This window comes from Fukomys damarensis, unplaced genomic scaffold (genome assembly GCF_012274545.1).
Source record: "Fukomys damarensis isolate Sample0158 unplaced genomic scaffold, DMR_v1.0_HiC HiC_scaffold_19, whole genome shotgun sequence".
In the NCBI taxonomy this organism is placed as follows: domain Eukaryota; kingdom Metazoa; phylum Chordata; class Mammalia; order Rodentia; family Bathyergidae; genus Fukomys; species Fukomys damarensis.
Window position 1 is genome coordinate 338662 of NW_022900931.1, and position 19239 is coordinate 357900.

At 59.0% G+C, this 19239-nt stretch overlaps 1 protein-coding gene across 1 annotated transcript in view; it reads left to right on the top strand.

Moving 5' to 3' along the window:
• The first annotated feature begins 5130 nt into the window (after positions 1-5130).
• The window catches only part of Sbf1 (SET binding factor 1), a 23828-nt gene continuing 9719 nt past the window's right edge, over positions 5131-19239 (top strand). Inside the window, exons 1-34 of the mRNA XM_033765772.1 lie at positions 5131-5285; positions 5822-5874; positions 5996-6081; positions 6391-6528; positions 6667-6825; positions 6907-7017; positions 7624-7729; positions 7856-7988; positions 8101-8209; positions 8286-8399; positions 8521-8598; positions 8913-9026; positions 9095-9223; positions 9304-9402; positions 9482-9686; positions 9758-9870; positions 10857-11006; positions 11347-11415; positions 11495-11653; positions 11728-11996; positions 12073-12245; positions 12325-12398; positions 12476-12671; positions 12889-13016; positions 13345-13523; positions 13609-13745; positions 13852-14059; positions 14327-14523; positions 14603-14740; positions 17590-17667; positions 18041-18222; positions 18295-18474; positions 18992-19093; positions 19164-19238. Of these exons, the coding sequence (XP_033621663.1) occupies positions 5131-5285; positions 5822-5874; positions 5996-6081; positions 6391-6528; positions 6667-6825; positions 6907-7017; positions 7624-7729; positions 7856-7988; positions 8101-8209; positions 8286-8399; positions 8521-8598; positions 8913-9026; positions 9095-9223; positions 9304-9402; positions 9482-9686; positions 9758-9870; positions 10857-11006; positions 11347-11415; positions 11495-11653; positions 11728-11996; positions 12073-12245; positions 12325-12398; positions 12476-12671; positions 12889-13016; positions 13345-13523; positions 13609-13745; positions 13852-14059; positions 14327-14523; positions 14603-14740; positions 17590-17667; positions 18041-18222; positions 18295-18474; positions 18992-19093; positions 19164-19238 (4596 nt within the window). The remainder of the gene's footprint in view (positions 5286-5821; positions 5875-5995; positions 6082-6390; positions 6529-6666; positions 6826-6906; positions 7018-7623; positions 7730-7855; positions 7989-8100; positions 8210-8285; positions 8400-8520; positions 8599-8912; positions 9027-9094; positions 9224-9303; positions 9403-9481; positions 9687-9757; positions 9871-10856; positions 11007-11346; positions 11416-11494; positions 11654-11727; positions 11997-12072; positions 12246-12324; positions 12399-12475; positions 12672-12888; positions 13017-13344; positions 13524-13608; positions 13746-13851; positions 14060-14326; positions 14524-14602; positions 14741-17589; positions 17668-18040; positions 18223-18294; positions 18475-18991; positions 19094-19163; position 19239) is intronic.

Here is a 19239-nt window from a genome sequence, read left to right on the forward strand (position 1 = left end):
GGGCAGGGGCGCACTGCTGCAGCCCGGAGGTGGGAGGTGGGAAGGGGAAAGGCCCAGGGGTTGCACAGCCTCTCCCACTCCCAGTTGGGTGGGATGGGCACTCCCCGCCTTGGCCGCCTTTTGGATGGTGGTGCTGAGCTCTGGGGCAGGGGTCTTGTCTTGTCAGCCCCTCCTCTGCTCTGGTCTAAGTCTCAAGCAGACTTGGTGTAGTGCAGAGAGGGTGGAGTTCAGGGGTTACTTCATGGAGAGGTAGTGTTTGAATTAGAAGTCGTCCTCAGAGGATTTCGGAAGTGTTGGGGACTGAGAAGAGCAGTCCTGGCAGTGGGCCTACCAGTCCAGGCCTTACAGGCCGAACCTCGGCGGGGGTCAGTGTGGTCATTGGTGCTGATGTCCAGTAGGTCCAGGTCTGGGGCCAGCACCTGTGTCTGAGACTCCTTCAGTGGGGAGCGGGTAGGAGAAAGCAGAGCCTGATGATGACATCAGCTCAGCCTGGAGACAGTGGTGTTGGGGTATTGGTGAGCGTGCTCCGTGTGCCAGGCTCTGCACAGCCCTTTATATGATGTCACTTCTCCCAGCAGCCCTCCAGGGTTGCCCTGATGTTGCCCCCATCTGTAGAACATAATCAGGTGCACGTCCAAGCTAGTTGGGACTTGTACCCAGGCCATCCAATCCTGTTTGCAATGGGGAAGAGTATTGTTGGGGACAGCTGTGGGTCAAGCTTGGGCTTTGCCCTGATTCCTGGAGTTCACGTTGAGTCCTCCCCACCCCATTAATCCTGCTTTTTCTTTCCTCTCCATCTTTCCCCCTCTCCTTTCTTTATGCCTGCAGTGTGTGGGAATCAAACCCAGGGCCTCATGTATGCTAGGCAAGCACTCTACCACTGAGCTGTGCCCTCAGCCCTACCCTTTTTCTTATCAGCGCAGGTGCTGCTGTCACCATCCAGGTCCTGAACTTTTTGTCTTCTTTGCCTTTATTCTTGCTTAGCCTCTACCCTTTGCAGTGTCCACTTCCTGGATTCTACACGCTTTCTGAAGTCTCTTCAGCATCTTCTTCAGTTCATATTTAGTGCTCTCTCACTCAGCACTCACTTCTTTCATCTGTTCCATTGTGAGCATCTGTCTTTCCCTCCAGAGAGAGAGTTCTCAAAGGCGGAGCCCACTTCATCCTCAGTGCACAGTCCTCTGTGCTCAGTAGGCCTGACCTCAGTGTTGTAGTAGCCCTCACAAGGAGCACTGTTTGCTCCCAGGCACACGAGGCAGTGAGGCCATAGCACCTGGGGCAGGGGGCTGCATAGAAATCCAGAGAAACAGGGCTGGCTGAGAGCTGCTTGAGGGTGAGTGGCTTTGGGCTGGGTTCTAAGGCAGGGGATTTGGGAACAGAGAGGACTTGGAAGATGATAAGAGCCTGGAAGAAGGAAGGGGAAGGAGAGGCAGAGGTTTCAGGCAGAAGCTGGGCAGCAGGCAAGGTGGCCGTGGGATAGGAGTGGAGGTTGAATGGCAGGGGGAATGGGGAGGCTTGGGTGGGCTCCATGAGAAGCTGTCCTGGCTGTGACACATGTGCTCAGTGCTGGATCCACACGAGGGTTAGGCCCCTCTGCTCTAGAGTGAGGCCTCTCAGCAGGACAGGATCAAAGGCTGTGGTCCAGGATGCCCACTGTCCCTGAAGGAGTGACTTCCAGGCTATCCACCGTAGTAGAGATGGGAGATCAAGGAGCCCCCTAACCACTGCCTGCTAGAGTTGGAGCTGTCAGCTGCTGGTTGGTCACCCAGCCTCATGGCATTCCTTACAAGGCCTTAACTATCCGCGTGAGGAACAAGCCCACAGCTTGGGACCCATGGGCTGAATGCAGAGCCGCTTGGTGGGGTAGGGGTGGTGATGGGGGCCGCTCGAAGGTACCTGAAGCAGAGGCATACAGGGTGGAGGATCAGTTATCTCTGCTTTGCCACCCCATAGCTCTGTGATCTTGGGCTCTTGGTCCCTCAGCTTTCTCATCTGGAGCTGGAACAAGTCATGCTAACCTAGCCTGCTGAGAACATGAACACACATTTGTAAGACCTCAGGAAATGGTGGGTGTTTTACTAATGACCAGTGGGTGTGTGAACACTTCTAGGCACAAATGGCTCAAGGTGCCTCTGCAGGAGGGAAAGGGCTGTGTTTGTCAGGCCTAGGAGAGTGGGGCACCTTTGCAGGGTCTTTTTGGTTGAGGGATATGAGTAGGGGAATAGCTTCTCTTTAGCTGGATTTGAACATCTTCCCTAGAATTGCTGGGTTGGGGGCCTGGTACTACATGTATCTCAGCTGCCTGGTTTGGGTCAAGTCCTGTCTGAGGGAGCATCGTGGTTGTTAGTGGTTACCAGCTGGCAACCTCTCAGGGAAGGTAGAAGGGGTGCTGGAGAAGGAAAATGCCTGGGTTGTATGTGACTCTTTTACCTTGGAAGGTGCCAGCTGGCCCTTCACAGGTCCCTTAGCTAGTGCATCAGGGAGCACCTCTATGCCCTGGGCCTGGCTCTGTGGCCAGTGAGAGCCAGACAGGTTACCCCTGCCTAGCTTCCAACAGAGATCAGCTGATTTAATGCAGTTTGGCCAGTGCTAAAGTATCTTGGGGATCAGGAAAGGCAACTGACCTGACTAGACCTGGTTGTCAGCCCCCTTGCTGCTCCTGGGAGGGAGAGGTTGGACCCCTCAGCATCTGAAAGAAAGACCTGTCATCCTATGGCCTGGCCTCTTTTATTCTTGGGTGACGAGCTGGCCACATTCTTGGACTCCATCTATTGTCCCCACCCATATACCTGCCTTCCCTCAGGAGCAGGTTGGGGCTGTTTGGGATGGCTGGAGTTGCCTCCCATCCTCCATCTGGGGTCCAAGGCCTGGCTCAGAGTGGCTGTGGGCTGACTGTAGGGTGGAGGCAGGTTAGGGTGGGTGACGGAAGAAGCTGTGAGCCCCTCTGCTCGTCCGCTGTTGTGACTGGTTTGGGACAGCATGCCTACATGTTGCTGTCTGGGTGGGTGGAGCAACAGGAGGCGCTGTCCTTTCTCCTCCTTACAGCTGGGCTTATCCCGGGAAGAAGCTAGTTGAGCTGTCCAGCATGTGTGGTGGGCTGAGCAGAAGAGCATGCCTTTCTTTGCCTCCTCACAGTGCACACTGGCCTGGGCTGGGCCTCCAGGCATCAGAGCCTGGCACTGGGGATGGGGTGCTGCCAGCAGATGACAGAACGCATGGTCTGTGTTCTCCCACTGGCCAGCCTGCCCTTTGGGCCTGCAGCCTGCACGGGGCTGGGCGGTGGGGGAAGCCCTTGGTAAGGAGGCTCAGTGCCACCCGAGAGTGCTACCCCCAACCTGTGGTTCAAGAGTAGAAGGGAGAGAGAACTTCTCATCTGTGCGTCAGGGTCCAGTGTGCCTCTCTTTCTTGGGCCCCCAAAGAGTACTGACTGTGCTGTGACACCTGGCTGTGCTGTTGGGATGAGTCTTGCCACTGTGGGGCAGGGAGTATGTCCTGCCTTCTGTCTACCCCTGGTGGGGTAAGGAGCTCAGCTCTTCATTGCAAGTCACCTTTAGAGCCACAGGGATTGAGTGGATGGTGGACACTTGAGAGACTCGGCAGAACCTTTTTACCCTATACAGGTCAGCAGCCGAGCTGCAGCCTGGCCTTCTGATGGTACAGAGCTAAGATGCAGGCTGAGATCTCAAGGGGCTAGAGTTATAGGGCCTCTTCCTGGTGTGTCTGTCTCAGGAGGACCTATGTCCTGGTATAGCCCGAGGTGCCGGAAGCTGCTCTGCACTTCTGACTGAGGAACCTGTTTGCTTGTGGGGTGTGAGTAGTGCTGGGTGTGGGGAGGACGGTCATGTAGCCAACTGTATGCATTCAGCAAGCCCTAATTAGGCTGTGGTTTATGCCAGGCACCAGAGCTTGCGGACAGGTGCACCAGTTGTCACAGAGTGGGGGAGGGTTGTGGTAGAGGAACGAGGTTCTGAGGGTCTTGCCCTAGGCTCAGGCAGAGAGCTTCCCAGAGGAGGGAACACAGCAGGCACGGGGAAGGAGTTCATGAGGTGCCTGCTGGGCTGAGCTGCCCTCGTGAGGCAGTGAGGACATGCAGGAAAGTGGTAGAGATGATGGGCTGGGCCAGGGCTGGTGGACGGTGACTACCCTTTCTGTGCAGTCCCCTGAGGGGAAGGCCACCTTCCCCGCCTAGCCTGGGGGAGGCCACAGAGCAGAGGCTGCTCTCCCTGTCAACACACCCCCTCTTCTTTCCTTCCTCCGCCTGCTGCCTTGTGGCAAGAACTGGGTGAGCCCTGGGTGCCAGCCAGGGCTGGGCGCAGATGGTGGTTTGGGGCTGAGCACAAGGAGGCCCTTGGTGGAGTGGGTGGAGGGAGGAGTCGTGCTCCAGGAGTTTGTGTGCCAGGCAGCCCAGGCCTGTTGGTGGTCCTTGGGAGGTGGACTAGAGGGTCCACATGAGGGCTTTGTCTCAGTGGGGCAGGCAGGAGTGTGGGTGCGAGTAGGTGGGCAGACACCTGTCCCCTCCATATCTGCTGCCTGTCATCCTGCAGGCAGCAGTGGTGTGGGGGGAGGGAAGTAGGAAGCTGAGGTTTTGTGAGTCAGAATCGGCCCCTCATCACTCCACCACCTCCGGTGCAGCAGTGACCTGTCTGTTGTGCATTGCCTCCATGATCCCCTAGGGCTGGATGCTGTGCCTCAGCCTTTTTTTTTGTTTTTTTTTTTGAGACAGGCTGGCCGTGAACTCACTATGTAGCCCAGGCTGGCCTTGAACTCAATGATCCTCCTGCTTCAGCCTTCCAAGTCTGGAGTTACAGGCATGTGCTACCGTGCCCAGCCTTGCCTCTGCCTTTTTGCTGGGGTCAGCTCCTGTCAGGTGGCCCAGGCTGGGTGGATGTAAGGCCTCAGGCCTGCAGAGACTATATTTGAGGCAGCTCTCTGGGGCTCAGGTCCATGGAGAGGCTTTATGTGGAGCATCCTCCCCCTTCTGCCTACCTCTGCTGCTTCTGCTGGTCTAAGCAGGGGATGGTGGGCATGATGTTCCGGGTGGGACCTTTGTTGTGTATAGGAAATGAATGTCAGCAGGTCTTTGTCTTTCCCACCATACCCTGCTCTTCCTGCATAAGTTCTGTACAGCACATGGAGCAGTCACTTGGCAGGAGATGGGTCCTGAGCCCCCCTGTTCCTGTGGTAGCCCTCATTGTGCTTCCTGGTTTGGCTCTGAAGGAGGTGACCCAGGCAGAGCCTCTACCCTACTGGTGTGGACTGAACTTGGAAGCAGTGCCCTGGGCATGGTAATGAGGGTTATAGACCAGAGGGCACTTAGGGGACCATGGGTCTCCCAGGGCAGGCACTTGTGAATACTGTCTTCTAAAACCTGTGCTGGGGTCTTGTCTGTCTCTGGGGCCATCATGGGCCTTGGTGGTCCCTCAGCCACACACACAAGGGGACTAAGGCATCTTCTCGAAGGCCACACAATAACAAGTGATTCCTAGGCCCTCGGTGTGGTCCCAGGGTAGGGAGGTATGGAGCTCTGGAGTGCCCAGGTCTGTCCTGTGCACTGCATGTGCCTTTTGTGTGGTACTCCCTGCTTCGTAGTCTGTGAGAGTTTTCAGGCTGAGGGTCCACGTTGGGGCTTGGCCAGGAGGGCAGATGCCAAAGGGTATGGCTCAGCCAAGCTGCTGCTCCCCATGGAAGGGACCTGTGCTTAAAGAGGTTGGGTTGGCCTGGTAGGTGGGAGGAGGGCTCTGGCAGGGGCCTAGGGTGGAGGGAAGAACAAAGGGGACTTGCAGAGACCTGGATGCTTCTCTCTGCCCTCTTGCTAGTCCAGGTATCTGTTGTTGCCCGGTGGCCTCTCTACCCAGAGCCATTTTCAAGGAAATGGTAAGTCTGAGAGCTCAAGCTGATCTGGTACCAGATGAGGGAGTACATTTTTACCCTGGCCTGTGATAACCTGGGCTAGTGGGGTATAGAAGGGCTCTTGACCTCCTGCTCTTGTCCTCAGGGAGTGGGGAAGGCCAGGGCCAGATCTTGCAGCGCTTCCCAGAGAAGGACTGGGAAGACAACCCCTTCCCCCAGGGCATTGAGCTGGTAAGTGGGGAGGGCTAGTGCCAGAGGCTCAGACCCATGGTGGAGGGTGGGGGTGGCTGGCTTCTTGGCAGAGTATTTGGTGCCCTTATTACTCTGCCATGTTCTCCTTTGCTCTTGGTGGTGAGGCTGGTGGCTCTTGCTCCTTTCACCCAGAAGGGCAGGAGGCCCAGGAGGTAGGTGTCCCACAGTCATTGTGAGCCATTGCCCTGGTGCCCTGGAACCTTGAGGGCAGGTTGGCATGGGGCAGGTGGGTTTACCCTGATGTGGCAGGTGTAGGCACAGACAGCTGACTGCTCAATCCTTCTGCAGTTTTGTCAGCCCAGTGGGTGGCAGCTGTGTCCTGAGAGGAACCCACCGACCTTCTTTGTTGCTGTCCTCACTGACATAAACTCTGAACGGCACTATTGCGCCTGCCTGACCTTCTGGGAGCCAGTGGAACCCGCACAGGTCAGCTGGGTTCTGGGATATAGCATGTGGCATCTCCCTCAGCCTCTGGGGATGTCTCCCACCTGGTGGAGGCCTCAATTCACCAAGGCCCAGGTCTGTCTTAGTCAGCTTTGTCATTCCCCCGGCTTCTGTCCACAGGAAGCAGTGGGCATCAAGGATGCCATGGAAAGGGAGGAGGCGGCACAGGAGCGAGTTCAGGGGCACCTGTCACCTGCAACTCCAGCCCAGCCTGGTCAGCTGTTTGCTCCGAAGACTCTGGTGCTGGTGTCGAGACTGGACCACACGGAAGTGTTCAGGGTGAGATGGGCCACCATGACAGAAAGGCAGGGTGCAGAGTGCTCCTGTCAGCTGACCGTCTTCCCTGTCTGCTCATTGTAGAATAGCCTTGGGCTCATTTACACCATCCACGTGGAGGGCCTGAATGTGTGCCTGGAGAACGTGATTGGGAACCTGCTGACGTGTACTGTCCCTTTGGCCGGGGGCTCACAGGTGAGTCTTGGGGACAGCCAGTGTCCACATGGCCACAGGTCCTGGTGTGGTCATGGCGGTGGGCTCCAGGAGTTCGACGGTTGAGCATGGCCCGGAGCCTTAGGCTCTGCCTTCTGCTCTCAGAGCTGTCATCTCTCCTGTTGCTCTGTGGCTCTCGCTCTCATTCTCACACCTGCTCCTTTGGGCTGGCGTCTTTCATCTCTGTCCTCTTGACCCTTGGGTGTGTCCTGTCTCTGGATGTTGGTGTTTGTTTACCTGTCTGCTCCCTGCTGTGTGCCGTGTGCACTGGGGATGTCTAACTGTGTCTCTTTGCCTGTCTGTCCTGTGCAGCTGGACTCTGTTGAGGAAGGAGCGGTATGGACCCTTTGTTTCTTCTGCCCACCCAGGCCCTGCCCCCACCCCAGGTCAGAGGCAGCCACCCCTGCCTTGAGTTTTCTCTGCAGAGCTGTTTAGCCAGCAGAGGCAGGGTGTGGACGTTCCCTCCAGCCGTCCCAGCCACCCCATTTTGGGGTCTGTCAGTACACCAGGGCCCACCTGGGGCCACTGAGCTGTAGGCTGACTCATGCTTGATTAAGCTGCTGAGCTCAGACCCTTTTCTTTCCACAGAGAACCATCTCTTTGGGAGCTGGTGACCGGCAGGTCATTCAGACCCCACTGGCCGACTCACTGCCTGTCAGCCGCTGTAGTGTGGCTTTGCTCTTCCGCCAGTTGGGTGAGCCCACACGTCCTCCCTGCCCTCCTGCTCCAGCTTCCTGTCTGACTGGGGAGCAGCGGTGGTTCTCGGTGTGTGCCTGGGGAGGGGATGCAGGGCCCTCACCAGCCTGTTCTCTTCCCTCAGGCATCACCAACGTACTCTCTCTGTTCTGTGCTGCCCTCACGGAACACAAGGTCCTCTTCCTGTCCCGGAGCTACCAGCGGCTTGCAGACGCCTGCAGGGGCCTCCTGGCTCTGCTCTTCCCTCTCAGATACAGGTGCCTCTCCATCCAGGCCCTCCTCCACCCAGCCTCTCCTGTCTCCTCTGCCTGGCCCTACCCTCTGGCCCTGACCTCCAGGGCTCACTGTGTCCTCTGGGGCCTGCTACAGCTTCACCTATGTACCCATCCTGCCGGCCCAGCTGCTGGAGGTCCTCAGCACACCTACGCCCTTCGTCATCGGGGTCAATGCCGCCTTCCAGGCAGAGACTCAGGAACTGGTAAGGGCCGTGTTGTGTGTCTGCCTTGCTGCCCAAGCTTGTGTGTCCCTGACCACTTGCTCCCTTTGGTCCACAGCTGGACGTGATTGTTGCTGACCTCGATGGAGGGACAGTGGCTGTCCCTGAGTGTGTGCACATTCCACCCCTGCCAGAGCCACTGCAGAGCCAGACCCACAGTGTTCTGAGCATGGTGAGGACAGGGGTCAGGCTGTGGCTGGAGCCCAGGCCTCTTGGGAGCCATTGCCGGGCAGCCAGGGCAGTCTGAGGCTGGCTGTGTAGTTCCACATCCCTGCTCCCCTCTGCTTCTGCAGGTCCTGGATCCAGAGCTGGAGTTGGCTGATCTTGCTTTCCCCCCGCCCACGGTGTCCACTTCTTCCCTGAAGATGCAGGTGGGGGTTGTCGATGCTCCCTTTGGGGTCTCATTTAGGTCCGCCGCCACTGATGGCAGGGTGGATGGTGTGAGCTCACTGCAGCCCCCTGCAGCTGGCCTTGAGCTCCTGGTGCAGGCAGGAGGGGCTTGGGGTCAGAGCCGCTGTCGCAAGGATCAGGTGTGGGGTGGTGCCGTGGAAGAGCCCAGCCTGCAGGGCGCGGTCGGTTGTCTGGGGTGGGGCAGGATGGGCGGCAAGGGATGCTGAGAAGCCCGCTCCTGACCCTGGTGGACCTGGGGCAGTGGGCCTGGCCCTCACTGTACTGACTGCTCCAGGACAAGGAGCTGCGTGCTGTCTTCCTGCGGCTCTTTGCTCAGCTCCTGCAGGGCTACCGCTGGTGCCTACACATCGTGCGCATCCACCCAGAGCCGGTCATCCGCTTCCACAAGGTGGGCCGCCAGGTAGGTGGGGGGTGTGCTCTGCCCTTCTTGGGGCTGACCTCCTGGTGTTCCTTCAGGCAGCCTTCTTGGGCCAGCGTGGGCTAGTGGAGGATGACTTCCTGATGAAGGTGCTGGAGGGCATGGCCTTCGCAGGCTTTGTGTCAGAGCGTGGGGTTCCTTACCGATCCACGGACCTGTTTGATGAGGTACGCCCCTCCCTGCTACCTGTCCCTTTCCTCCTTCTCTGCCCGCTGGCTCACTCTACCTCCTGCCCCACCCCTCCCAGCTGGTGGCCCATGAGGTGGCACGGATGCGTACAGATGAGAATCACCCCCAGCGTGTCCTGCGTCATGTCCAGGAACTGGCAGAGCAGCTCTATAAGAATGTATGGCAGGCAGCATGAGGGGAGGTGTGGTACTACCTTGGCCCTGCCCTCCAGCCATTGCCTGCCTGCTCTCCCCTAGGAGAACCCATATCCAGCTGTGGCGATGCACAAGGTACAGAGGCCAGGTGAGGCCAGTCATCTGCGGCGGGCACCCCGGCCCTTCCCCCGGCTGGATGAGGGCACTGTGCAGTGGATTGTGGACCAGGCAGCGGCCAAGATGCAGGGCGCAGCCCCTGCTGTGAAAGCCGAGAGGAGGACCACTGTGCCCTCAGGGCCGCCCATGAGTACGTAATGAGGAGGGGAGAAGGGTGGGTGCAGGGTCAGGGCTCAAGGTGAGCACGTCCTGTCTCCTCAGCGGCCATACTGGAACGGAGCAGTGGGCCACATGTCAACAGTGCCCGGCGGCTGGAGGTGGTGCGGAACTGCATCTCTTACGTGTTTGAGGGGAAGATGCTTGAGGCCAAGAAGGTGAGGCACAAGGGATGGGGCCTTTGGTCTGGGGCCAGACAACAGCTTTCAGAGGGCTCTCAGGCTTCCCCTCAAGTGCAGTGGGTACTATGGAGTGAACATTGGGTCTCCCCTCCTGATTCACTGGGCAGCAGGACAGACTCTCTGGGACAGCTCAGCGAGGGGGTTGGCATCAGATTTTAGACACGAGAAGACTTTAGCTCGGTGCGACGCACGCGCCTATAATCCTAACACTGAGGCAGGAAGTTGAGGCGAAAAGATTGCAAGTTTGAGCCCTACCTGGGCAACTTAGGGAGGCCTTATCTCAAATTATAAAAGGTTTGAGGATATAGCTCAGTGGGAAGGCCCTCGGTTTAACCACAGTGCTGAATGAATAAATGAATGAATGAATAAATAAATAAATAAATTAGAAGACCTTAAATATTCTCGTTATTGTTTCTTCTGCATTCTCATCCTGAAAGAGTATAGATTTGTACGTGTTTTATCCTTTAGTTTATAGAAGTCAGAACCCACTTGCACATTCTTCTGCCCTTCGTGGTTTCCCTATAACCTCGGGTTCCTTCATGGCAGCCAGTTTTAAGTCTTTCTTTTCTTGCCTGTGTTGTATCCCTATGGGGTTCCCTGTGATGTTGTAATAAGTAACAGCCCTCCTGTGTCCTGACCTGTGTGTGTTATTGATATCTGTGCTGCTTAGTCCCGTAGGCCAAGTGGCTCTGGGCTCTCGAGGGCTGGCACCCAGAACACATCTGCACTGGCTCACGAGCTATGGCTTGAGCTTCACATGTCCCTGTCTTCATCTAGTCGCTGGGTTACTAGAGGCTTCAGTCTTTGTTGGGCAGTGAAGCCCAGCACCTAGGCACACCTGGCCATGTAACTTTGGTCTCCTCCTCTGTGCTGGGAGCCAGGTTCTGGGCTCCTGTTGCGTTCTTCTCCCTTCCTCCTCTGATGGGGACCCTCAGCCCATGTTCCCCTTGCCCTGCCCCCAGCTGCTCCCGGCTGTGCTCAGGGCCCTGAAGGGCCGCGCTGCCCGCCGCTGCCTCGCCCAGGAGCTGCATGTCCATGTGCAGCAGAACCGGGCAGTCCTGGACCACCAGCAGTTTGACTTTGTTGTCCGCATGATGAACTGCTGCCTGCAGGTGAGGCCAGGCTAGGCCCTGTCGTGCAACAGCGTGGCATGTGGGGGTGCACAGGGGTTCCCCATGACTTCCTGTGGTCTTCAGTGGGAAGAGGAGAGGGGTATGGGAGAGGATCACTGTTCATGGGATAGAGGTCTTTAGTCTGTAGGGAGTGTGGGGAAGTAGGGAGGGTCCTCCTGGAGGTAGGTACAGGGCTGACCTTGAAACCTCCATCGGTGGGGAGTTAAAGCCAGTGGCCCCAGATAACCACAATGGGAGGTGCCAGCCTGCGGTGGCCACGGGGATGACGATGTAGGCAGTGTTGGAGGAGAGAGGGCCCATGGACTGGCTTCTCCCACAGGACTGCACCTCCCTGGATGAGCACGGCATCGCGGCTGCTCTGCTTCCCCTGGTCACTGCCTTCTGCCGGGTGAGTGTGGGGTCCCTGAGCCTCCTCCCTGCTCCCTAACGGGCTGCGCCCAGCTGACCTCCCTAATCTGCTTCTGCAGAAGCTGAGCCCAGGGGTGACGCAGTTTGCATATAGCTGTGTGCAGGAGCATGTGGTGTGGAGCACACCACAGTTCTGGGAGGCCATGTTCTACGGGGATGTGCAGACCCATATCCGGGCCCTCTACCTGGAGCCCCCTGAAGACCAGTCCCCCTCCCAGGTGTGCAGGATTCTCTGGGTCTGGGTGGGGCTGGGTTCAGGTTACCCTGGTTGGCTCACCACACACCCTGGCAGGAGGCTGGGGAGGTCCCAGCCCAGGAAGATGAGCGCTCTGCCCTGGACGTGGCTTCGGAGCAGCGGCGCCTGTGGCCAACTCTGAGCCGAGAGAAGCAGCAGGAGCTGGTGCAGAAGGAAGAGAGCACAGTGTTCAGCCAGGCCATCCATTATGCCAATCGCATGAGCTACCTCCTGCTGCCTCTGGACAGCAGCAAGAGCCGCCTTCTGCGGGAGCGGGCAGGGCTGGGGGACCTCGAGAGCGCCAGCAACAGCCTGGTCACCAACAGGTTGGGGTGGGGCCTGGGCGGGCCGGGGCGGGGCTTGTACTGGGCTGGGCCTGAGCCTCCCCCACCCCTTGGCCAGCATGGCAGGCAGCGTGGCTGAGAGCTATGACACAGAGAGTGGCTTTGAGGACGCGGAGACCTGTGACGTGGCTGGGGCTGTGGTCCGCTTCATCAACCGCTTTGTGGACAAGGTCTGCACAGAGAGTGGGGTCACCAGCGATCACCTCAAGGGGCTGCATGTCATGGTGCCAGGTATGGGGTTTGGCTATGGAAGCATTTCCTCAGATGGGCAGCTGTAGGGGCTCAGGGCGTGAGAATTCCTCTCCCTCAGACATCGTGCAGATGCATATAGAGACCCTGGAGGCCGTGCACCGTGAAAGCAAGAGGCTGCCCCCCATCCAGAAGGTGAGTGGGTGCCGGGCAGGCTGTGGGCACCAGGGGAGCTCACGCTGTGTCCTGAGATACCGCTTATGTCTGGGCAGCCCAAACTGCTCCGGCCTCGCCTGTTGCCTGGTGAGGAGTGTGTCCTGGATGGCCTGCGAGTTTACCTGCTGCCAGATGGCCGAGAAGAAGGCACCGGGGGCAGCGGAGGGGGCCCTGCCCTGCTCCCCGCTGAGGGTGCTGTCTTCCTCACCACATACCGGGTCATTTTCACGGGGATGCCCACTGACCCCCTGGGTGAGCCTTCGGACCCTTGTCTGGCCCTTCCCTCCCTATTAGGTCTTTGGGGGAACCTTCCCTGCCTCTCCTTCCCTTCCTCAGGGATGCGGGGTCCCTATGAGAGACAGACTCTTGTCTGCTCCTCCACCCACTCGGGACCCTCGTGACTGTGCCCTGAGGTCTGTGACTGCTCTGCTTCCCTCCCCTCCCGCTCACTGGCTTGGCCTGTGGTAAGTGGGGGAACAGGTGGTGGTCCGCTCCTTCCCATTGGCTGCGCTGACCAAGGAGAAGCGCGTCAGCGTCCAGACCCCCGTGGATCAGCTCCTACAGGATGGGCTGCAGCTGCGCTCTTGCACATTCCAGGTCAGTGGGTTGGGGCCTCAATGGGCTCTCGGCATGACGGCCTCTCCCCATTTGACCTCCCGTTTTGTGTCTTTGCTGTTCCCCTGGGGGACTGACCATTGAGTCTGTGTCTTGGCTGTACTGCATGAGCTGAGACTTTGCCAGGCAGCCTCTGTAATTTCCCCTACTCATGCCCTGTGAGTTACGAGAGCACCAGACCTTCCATAAGGCTCACCTGCTTCTGTAGCCTGGCCGTGTGCGAAGGGAGCCTGGGCGCTCCGCAGCACTGCAGTTGGGGAGGGGCCTGCTGGGCACTCGGACCAAGAGGGCGTCTGTCTGTCTGATACAGCTGCTGAAAATGGCCTTCGATGAGGAGGTGGGGTCTGACAGTGCAGAGCTCTTCCGTAAGCAGCTGCACAAGCTGCGGTACCCGCCGGACATAAGGGGCACCTTCGCCTTCACGCTTGGCTCTGCCCACACGCCCAGCAGGCCGGCCCGGACTGCCAAGGACAAGGGCCCTTCCTTCAGGTATGGAGCCAGGCCTCGGGGCCAGGGCAGCCAGTACTGGCTGTGCTTACTCGACATCTCACCTCTGTGGGCTCTTTGCACCCAGAACCCTGTCCCGGAACCTGGTGAAGAACGCCAAGAAGACTATCGGGCGGCAGTATGTCACCAGAAAGAAGTACAACCCCCCAAGCTGGGAGCACCATGGCCAGCCACCCCCTGAGGACCAGGAGGATGAGATCTCAGGTGAGTGTGGGTGGGTGTGCCCCAGGTGGTCTCTGTCAGGACTACCCCTGTGGAGGACAGGTGGATTGGGTAGTCTTCGGGTGATGACCCTGTGTTGCCTGCACAGTGTCGGAGGAGTTGGAGCCCAGCACGCTGACCCCGTCCTCAGCCCTGAAGCCCTCGGACCGCATGACCATGAGCAGCCTGGTAGAACGGGCGTGTTGCCGTGACTACCAGCGCCTGGGCCTGGGCACCTTGAGCAGCAGCCTGAGCCGGGCCAAGTCTGAGCCCTTCCGCATCTCCCCGGTCAACCGCATGTATGCCATCTGCCGCAGGTGAGGGCTGGCCGGGACATGCGGGAGGATGTAGTCAGGGTGGGCTGGCTGGGGTGGGAGCAGTGCTTGGGTACCTCCGTGCTTGCTGTGGGTGTGGCTACAGCTCCTGGCTCAGCGAGCAGGCTGCAGGCCTTGATGGGGACATCTGGCTGAGCACCAGAGTCTGGGAAGCCAGGAACTTACTCCTTGTGCTCCCATCTGAGTCCCTGAGGGTGGGCATGGGGTGAGGCTTTAAAGCTCACCTCACAAAGCTTCTGCCTCCTACAGCTACCCAGGGCTGCTGATCGTTCCCCAGAGTATCCAGGACAATGCTCTGCAGCGTGTGTCCCGCTGTTACCGCCAGAACCGCTTCCCTGTGGTCTGTTGGCGCAGTGGACGCTCCAAGGCTGTGCTGCTGCGCTCTGGGGGCCTGCACGGCAAGGGTGTTGTTGGCCTCTTCAAGGCCCAGAACACACCTTCTCCAGGTACTCTTCCTGGGTTCTGCCTGGACTGCTCCACCCCGCACCTCGTCCTGCCCCTCTCCAGCTTCTGCCTCTCCCCTAGGTCAGTCCCAGGCAGACTCCAGCAGTTTGGAGCAAGAGAAGTACCTGCAAGCCGTAGTCAGCTCCATGCCCCGCTATGCTGATGCATCAGGACGCAACACCCTCAGTGGCTTCTCCTCAGCCCACATGGGCAGTCATGGTGAGGATGCTTGAGGGTGGGAGGTGGGCATGTGTCAAAGAAGACTTGGGGGACTGCCAGCACTTCTGGTGGACAGTGAGGGGCAGAAGTGACCGTGGCCAGGGATGTGTGGGTGTGGGAAGGAGACGGGACCCTCTGGGCACTGTGGGGAGGATGGGAAGCCTGCCTAGACCAGGTGAGTATCCTGAGGTCCTGTCTGCTATGACCACAGCCTATTTACCTCCTGGCCCTTCCTAAGCAGAGACAGTGTTGTCTGATGTTGCCCACCTCCTTCCCAGTGCCACTTTGCCCATGGCTTGGCCTCCCTCCTTATCTCTCTTTGTCTGCCCTACTTTCACTGTGGCTCATTCCTCCCTACAAACTCTGAGCTGGTCCAGGCCAGCCTTTTCCCCACGCTGAGCCTGTGAGGTACCCATCGTTATAATTGTGAAATGCTTTCTGTCGCTATTGGGTGGGGATCCATCGTTGCCTTTTTTTTTCCTGGTACTGGTGATCAAACCTTGAGTTTGCGAGGCAGGCATGGTGCCTCTGAGCTAAATCCCCAGACCCCATCGTCACCTTTTGCAAAGAAGGTACCAGGCCAAGAAGGTCAGGTGTGTGCTGGGGCCCTTTGCCCTGGGCACTGGCTGTGGGCTGATTCATGTCTCCAGGCTGACCTAACGTTTGTCAGTGCTGAGAGTGTGTGTTGCTGTGTCCATACTGGGCAGGCAGCTGGTGTTCAGTGGGGTAGGAGGTGAGTTACGGGCTGGGCACAGGGAGAAGCTTTCAGGCAAGCGGTGAGACCTGCCCCCCCCTCAGTGCCTGAAGGCCACGGGGGCATCTCTGGAGGGCACAAAGGGAAGGTTGGGTTGGAGCAGGAGGTTTTCTTCCTCTGGGCTCTCCCTCCAAGGCAGCTACTTGTCTTGTCTGCCCCCTCCCTTGACCCTGACTGAGCCCTTTCCCCCACCTGACCCCATCTTCACTCCGTCTCCACCATCTGATCCCACGTGACTCCCCCAGCCCTCCCCGTCTGCCCCTTCGTTCTTTGCTGGTTCCTTTGGCTGATCCTCTTGGCCCAGCTGGTAGATGCTGGGATCTTGGGGTAGGGGGCCTGGTTCTTGGGCTAGCAGCTCTGGCCACTGCCCAGCATACCAGGAGCAGTGTGGGTTGTGCTTGTCACGTCTCAGCACTGAGCTTGTGATCTGAGGCCTCCTTACTGAAGCCCTCAGAGCCCAGCTTCATGTGCCCAGTCCGTCCTCTGCAGATGATAGTGGTGGTGCCCACCTGGGGTTTGTGTGGGCCACAAGCCATTTATACACGAAGCTGGGGCTGTCCTGGCTGTCCTGGTGGTCAGAAGGTGGAGACACTGTTGGGCATCAGCTCTTCGTCCCTCCTCTTAACTTCATGGGGTGTTTTCGTCTGCTGAGCCTCAGCTCCTGGGAACAGAGTAGAGCGTACTGGGGCTGGAAGTACCTCCCACAGCAGAGCCATTGTGTAGTCTGAGTGTCCCCGAGTGTCTGTCCTGTCCATTCCCGTGAGCTGACCGCCCAGGACTGCAGCCTTTGCCTGTAGCATTTGCCTTCCCCTCTGCCTGGGACTTTCTCACTTCCTGTTGAATGTGTGGTCTCATCTGTGCTCAGCAGTGTCCCTTGTCACTGTCTGCTGGGCCCTGGGGCAGTGGCCAGGGTAGTGTCTGCCCTTGTGGTCACCAAGGAGCACTGTCCCCGGAACAGGTCACACTGACCCTCCCTTGCACTTTTCCGTCAGGAGTACCTGGTTTCTGTACCACTCTGTTTTTATTCATTTATTTATTTATTTTGGTGCCAAGGATCGAACTTGGGACCTTGTGGCTGTGGTGCAGGCAACGAAACCACTGAGCTAAATCCCCGGCCCCCATCAGATGTGTTTTTAGTCACTCTGCCTTCTTCCCATCCCCGCTGAGTCTTGAGTGGCGCCGGTAGGCAGCACCCTCACTCACACCTTGCCCTGGTGTCTTCTGGGTGCCTCTGACCACCCTGCTCCTGGCACTGCCTCCCTGGGTTCTAGTGCTGTCCTTGTGGGCTGAAAGATGGTGCTGCCTCAAGGTGGGAGTGTCATAGTGTGGGGTGTGGTGGCCTGTGGTGACTGCCACAGTGGATGGGGACATTGCCTTCACCCCTCTCTGTCCCGAACGAGGTCTCTGTGTAGCAAGTCTGATGAGGGCTAGGGCCAAGTTCTACCCTGTGACCCGGCTGCCCCCCATCCCCATGTTCAGGCTCCATGGCCAGGCCTGCAGGCCACACTGCCCCAGCCTGTAAATCGGCCTGACACTGTCCTGTGCCCAGCTCTGTCCATCCTGGGCTGAACTGCTCCATCTTTCTGGTCTGCTCTCTGTCTCTCTTCTGGAAGCTTCTAAGCCTTCCCTTTTCTACCCTTTGCCTCTCAGGCACCTGCAATGGTTGTGTCCTCAAGGCCTTGTGTGGCCCCTGTAGAGAGTACTTCTGGGCCGTGCCTGCCTGGTGGGCCCTGTCCTGAGCCAAGGGAGAAAAGTCTGGGAAGCACAGGGCCCTTAGACAGAGGCCTGAGGACGTGGTTTCTCAGAGCTGTCATGAGTGGGAAGAGAGGGGGCAGTGGAAGAGAGCCCAGCTCTGTGAGCCCTGAGCCTTCTTACTGCATGGGGCCGCAGCTGCCTGACTGCTGGGACAGAGGTGGTGGTGGGGTGGCACTTGATGGACCAAATAAGAGCTCTTCTTCGTCTCACAAGATCAGGGGCTTGCTTTGACCTCTCTTGGCGCCAAGGTTCAAGGAAGGGATCACGGTGGGAAGCTCTGGCCTGTAGGCTCCCCCAGGCCTGGGGCCAGGCCTGAGCCTTCTCTCTGCTGTGCCCCCAGTGCCCAGCCCCAGAGCCAGGGTCACCACGCTGTCTAACCCCATGGCGGCCTCGGCCTCCAGACGGACTGCGCCCCGAGGTACTGTACTAGGGGCTCCTCCCTCACCTGGTGCTGATGGCCCCCGGTGTGAACTGAGTTGTCTTGGTCACTAATGTCTCCCTCCACACCCAACACTAATGACCCCTTTGTGCCAACAGCACAACTGATTCTTCCTTTAGCCCAGTTACCTGCCTGACACCCAAGACCCACCCTAGACACTAACATGGCCGCCCCTCCATGCCTCAGCATCTGTGCGGTCTAGCCCTTCTCCCTTGCACAGCCCTGCTGGGGGCCTGTCGACCACCCCACCCTGCCCTGGAGCGCAGCCCGCTCCCTGGAGGCTGGGCTGGCCAGCCTGAGGTAAGTGGTGCCTTGGTCCTGCTCTGGGGTTCACCTGTTCTCTGCTCCGCAGGTAAGTGGGGCAGCGTTCGGGCCAGCGGACGCAGCAGTGGGCTCAGCACTGAGGTCGGCTCCCGCCTAGCCAGCAGAGATGGCCTGAGCCCCCCTCAGGCCAACGGGGCCCCTCCTGACCCAGGCTTTCTGCGGCCCCAGCGTGCAGCCCTCTACATTATTGGGGATAAAGCCCAGCTCAAGGTGACTAGGATGGGGGGCAGTGGGGGGGCATTTAACAGGGCATATCTCACAGTCCCTGGCCGGCTCCTCTAGGGCGTACGGCAGGACCCCCTGCAGCAGTGGGAGCTGATACCCATCGAGGTGTTCGAGGCCCGGCAGGTGAAGGCCAGCTTCAAGAAGCTGTTGAAGGCCTGTGTGCCAGGCTGCCCTGCCACTGAGCCCAGCCCAACCTCCTTCCTGCGCTCTCTGGAGGACTCCGAGTGGCTGATCCAGGTCTCTGCCCAGACCCTACCCCTCTGCCCACCTGCTGCTAGGCTAGATCTGTGGAAGGGGCTCAGGATTTGCTTGTCCGACAGTCGGCACCAGGAGGAGGATCTGACAGCGTGGGGTCTCGGTGTCTGGGAGGCAGCTAGGGGCGCGGGTTGTGGAAGACGGAGAGGTCAGCAGTGAGTGTAGGGTGTCAGGGGCAGCCTGCCGGGCTCAGGGCAGGGGTCCTGTGTGGAATGCGGCTTGTGGGTGGTTTGTTTCTATTCTGTGGGGCAAGGGGTTGGTACTGCTTCCCTGGTGCACTGTGTACCTCAGAGGGCTTCAGGACCGGGGCTCCCGTGAATCTTACGGTCACCTGGATCTGCCTCCCCATCTGGGGTCCCAGGAGGGGCGGGCCTTGCTGGGAAGCTGCTGGAAGCAGTGTCGTCCACTGCTGCGCTGACCCCAGGCTGTGGATGCTGCCGGCCTCTCGTGGGTCTGTGGCCTGGTCAGGATGGAGTCCAGAGGCTGCCTCCCCCCGCAGGTCCACAGGCTGCTGCAGATCTCGGTGCTGGTAGTGGAGCTGCTGGATGCAGGCTCCTCTGTCCTGGTGAGCCTGGAGGACGGCTGGGACATCACCACCCAGGTGCGTGGCAGGTCCAGGGATGGTGCAGGACAGGGTCCTTGGGGCCATCCTGACTGATGTGGTGCTGCAGGTGGTATCCTTGGTGCAGCTGCTCTCAGACCCCTTCTACCGCACCCTGGAAGGCTTCCGCCTGCTGGTGGAGAAGG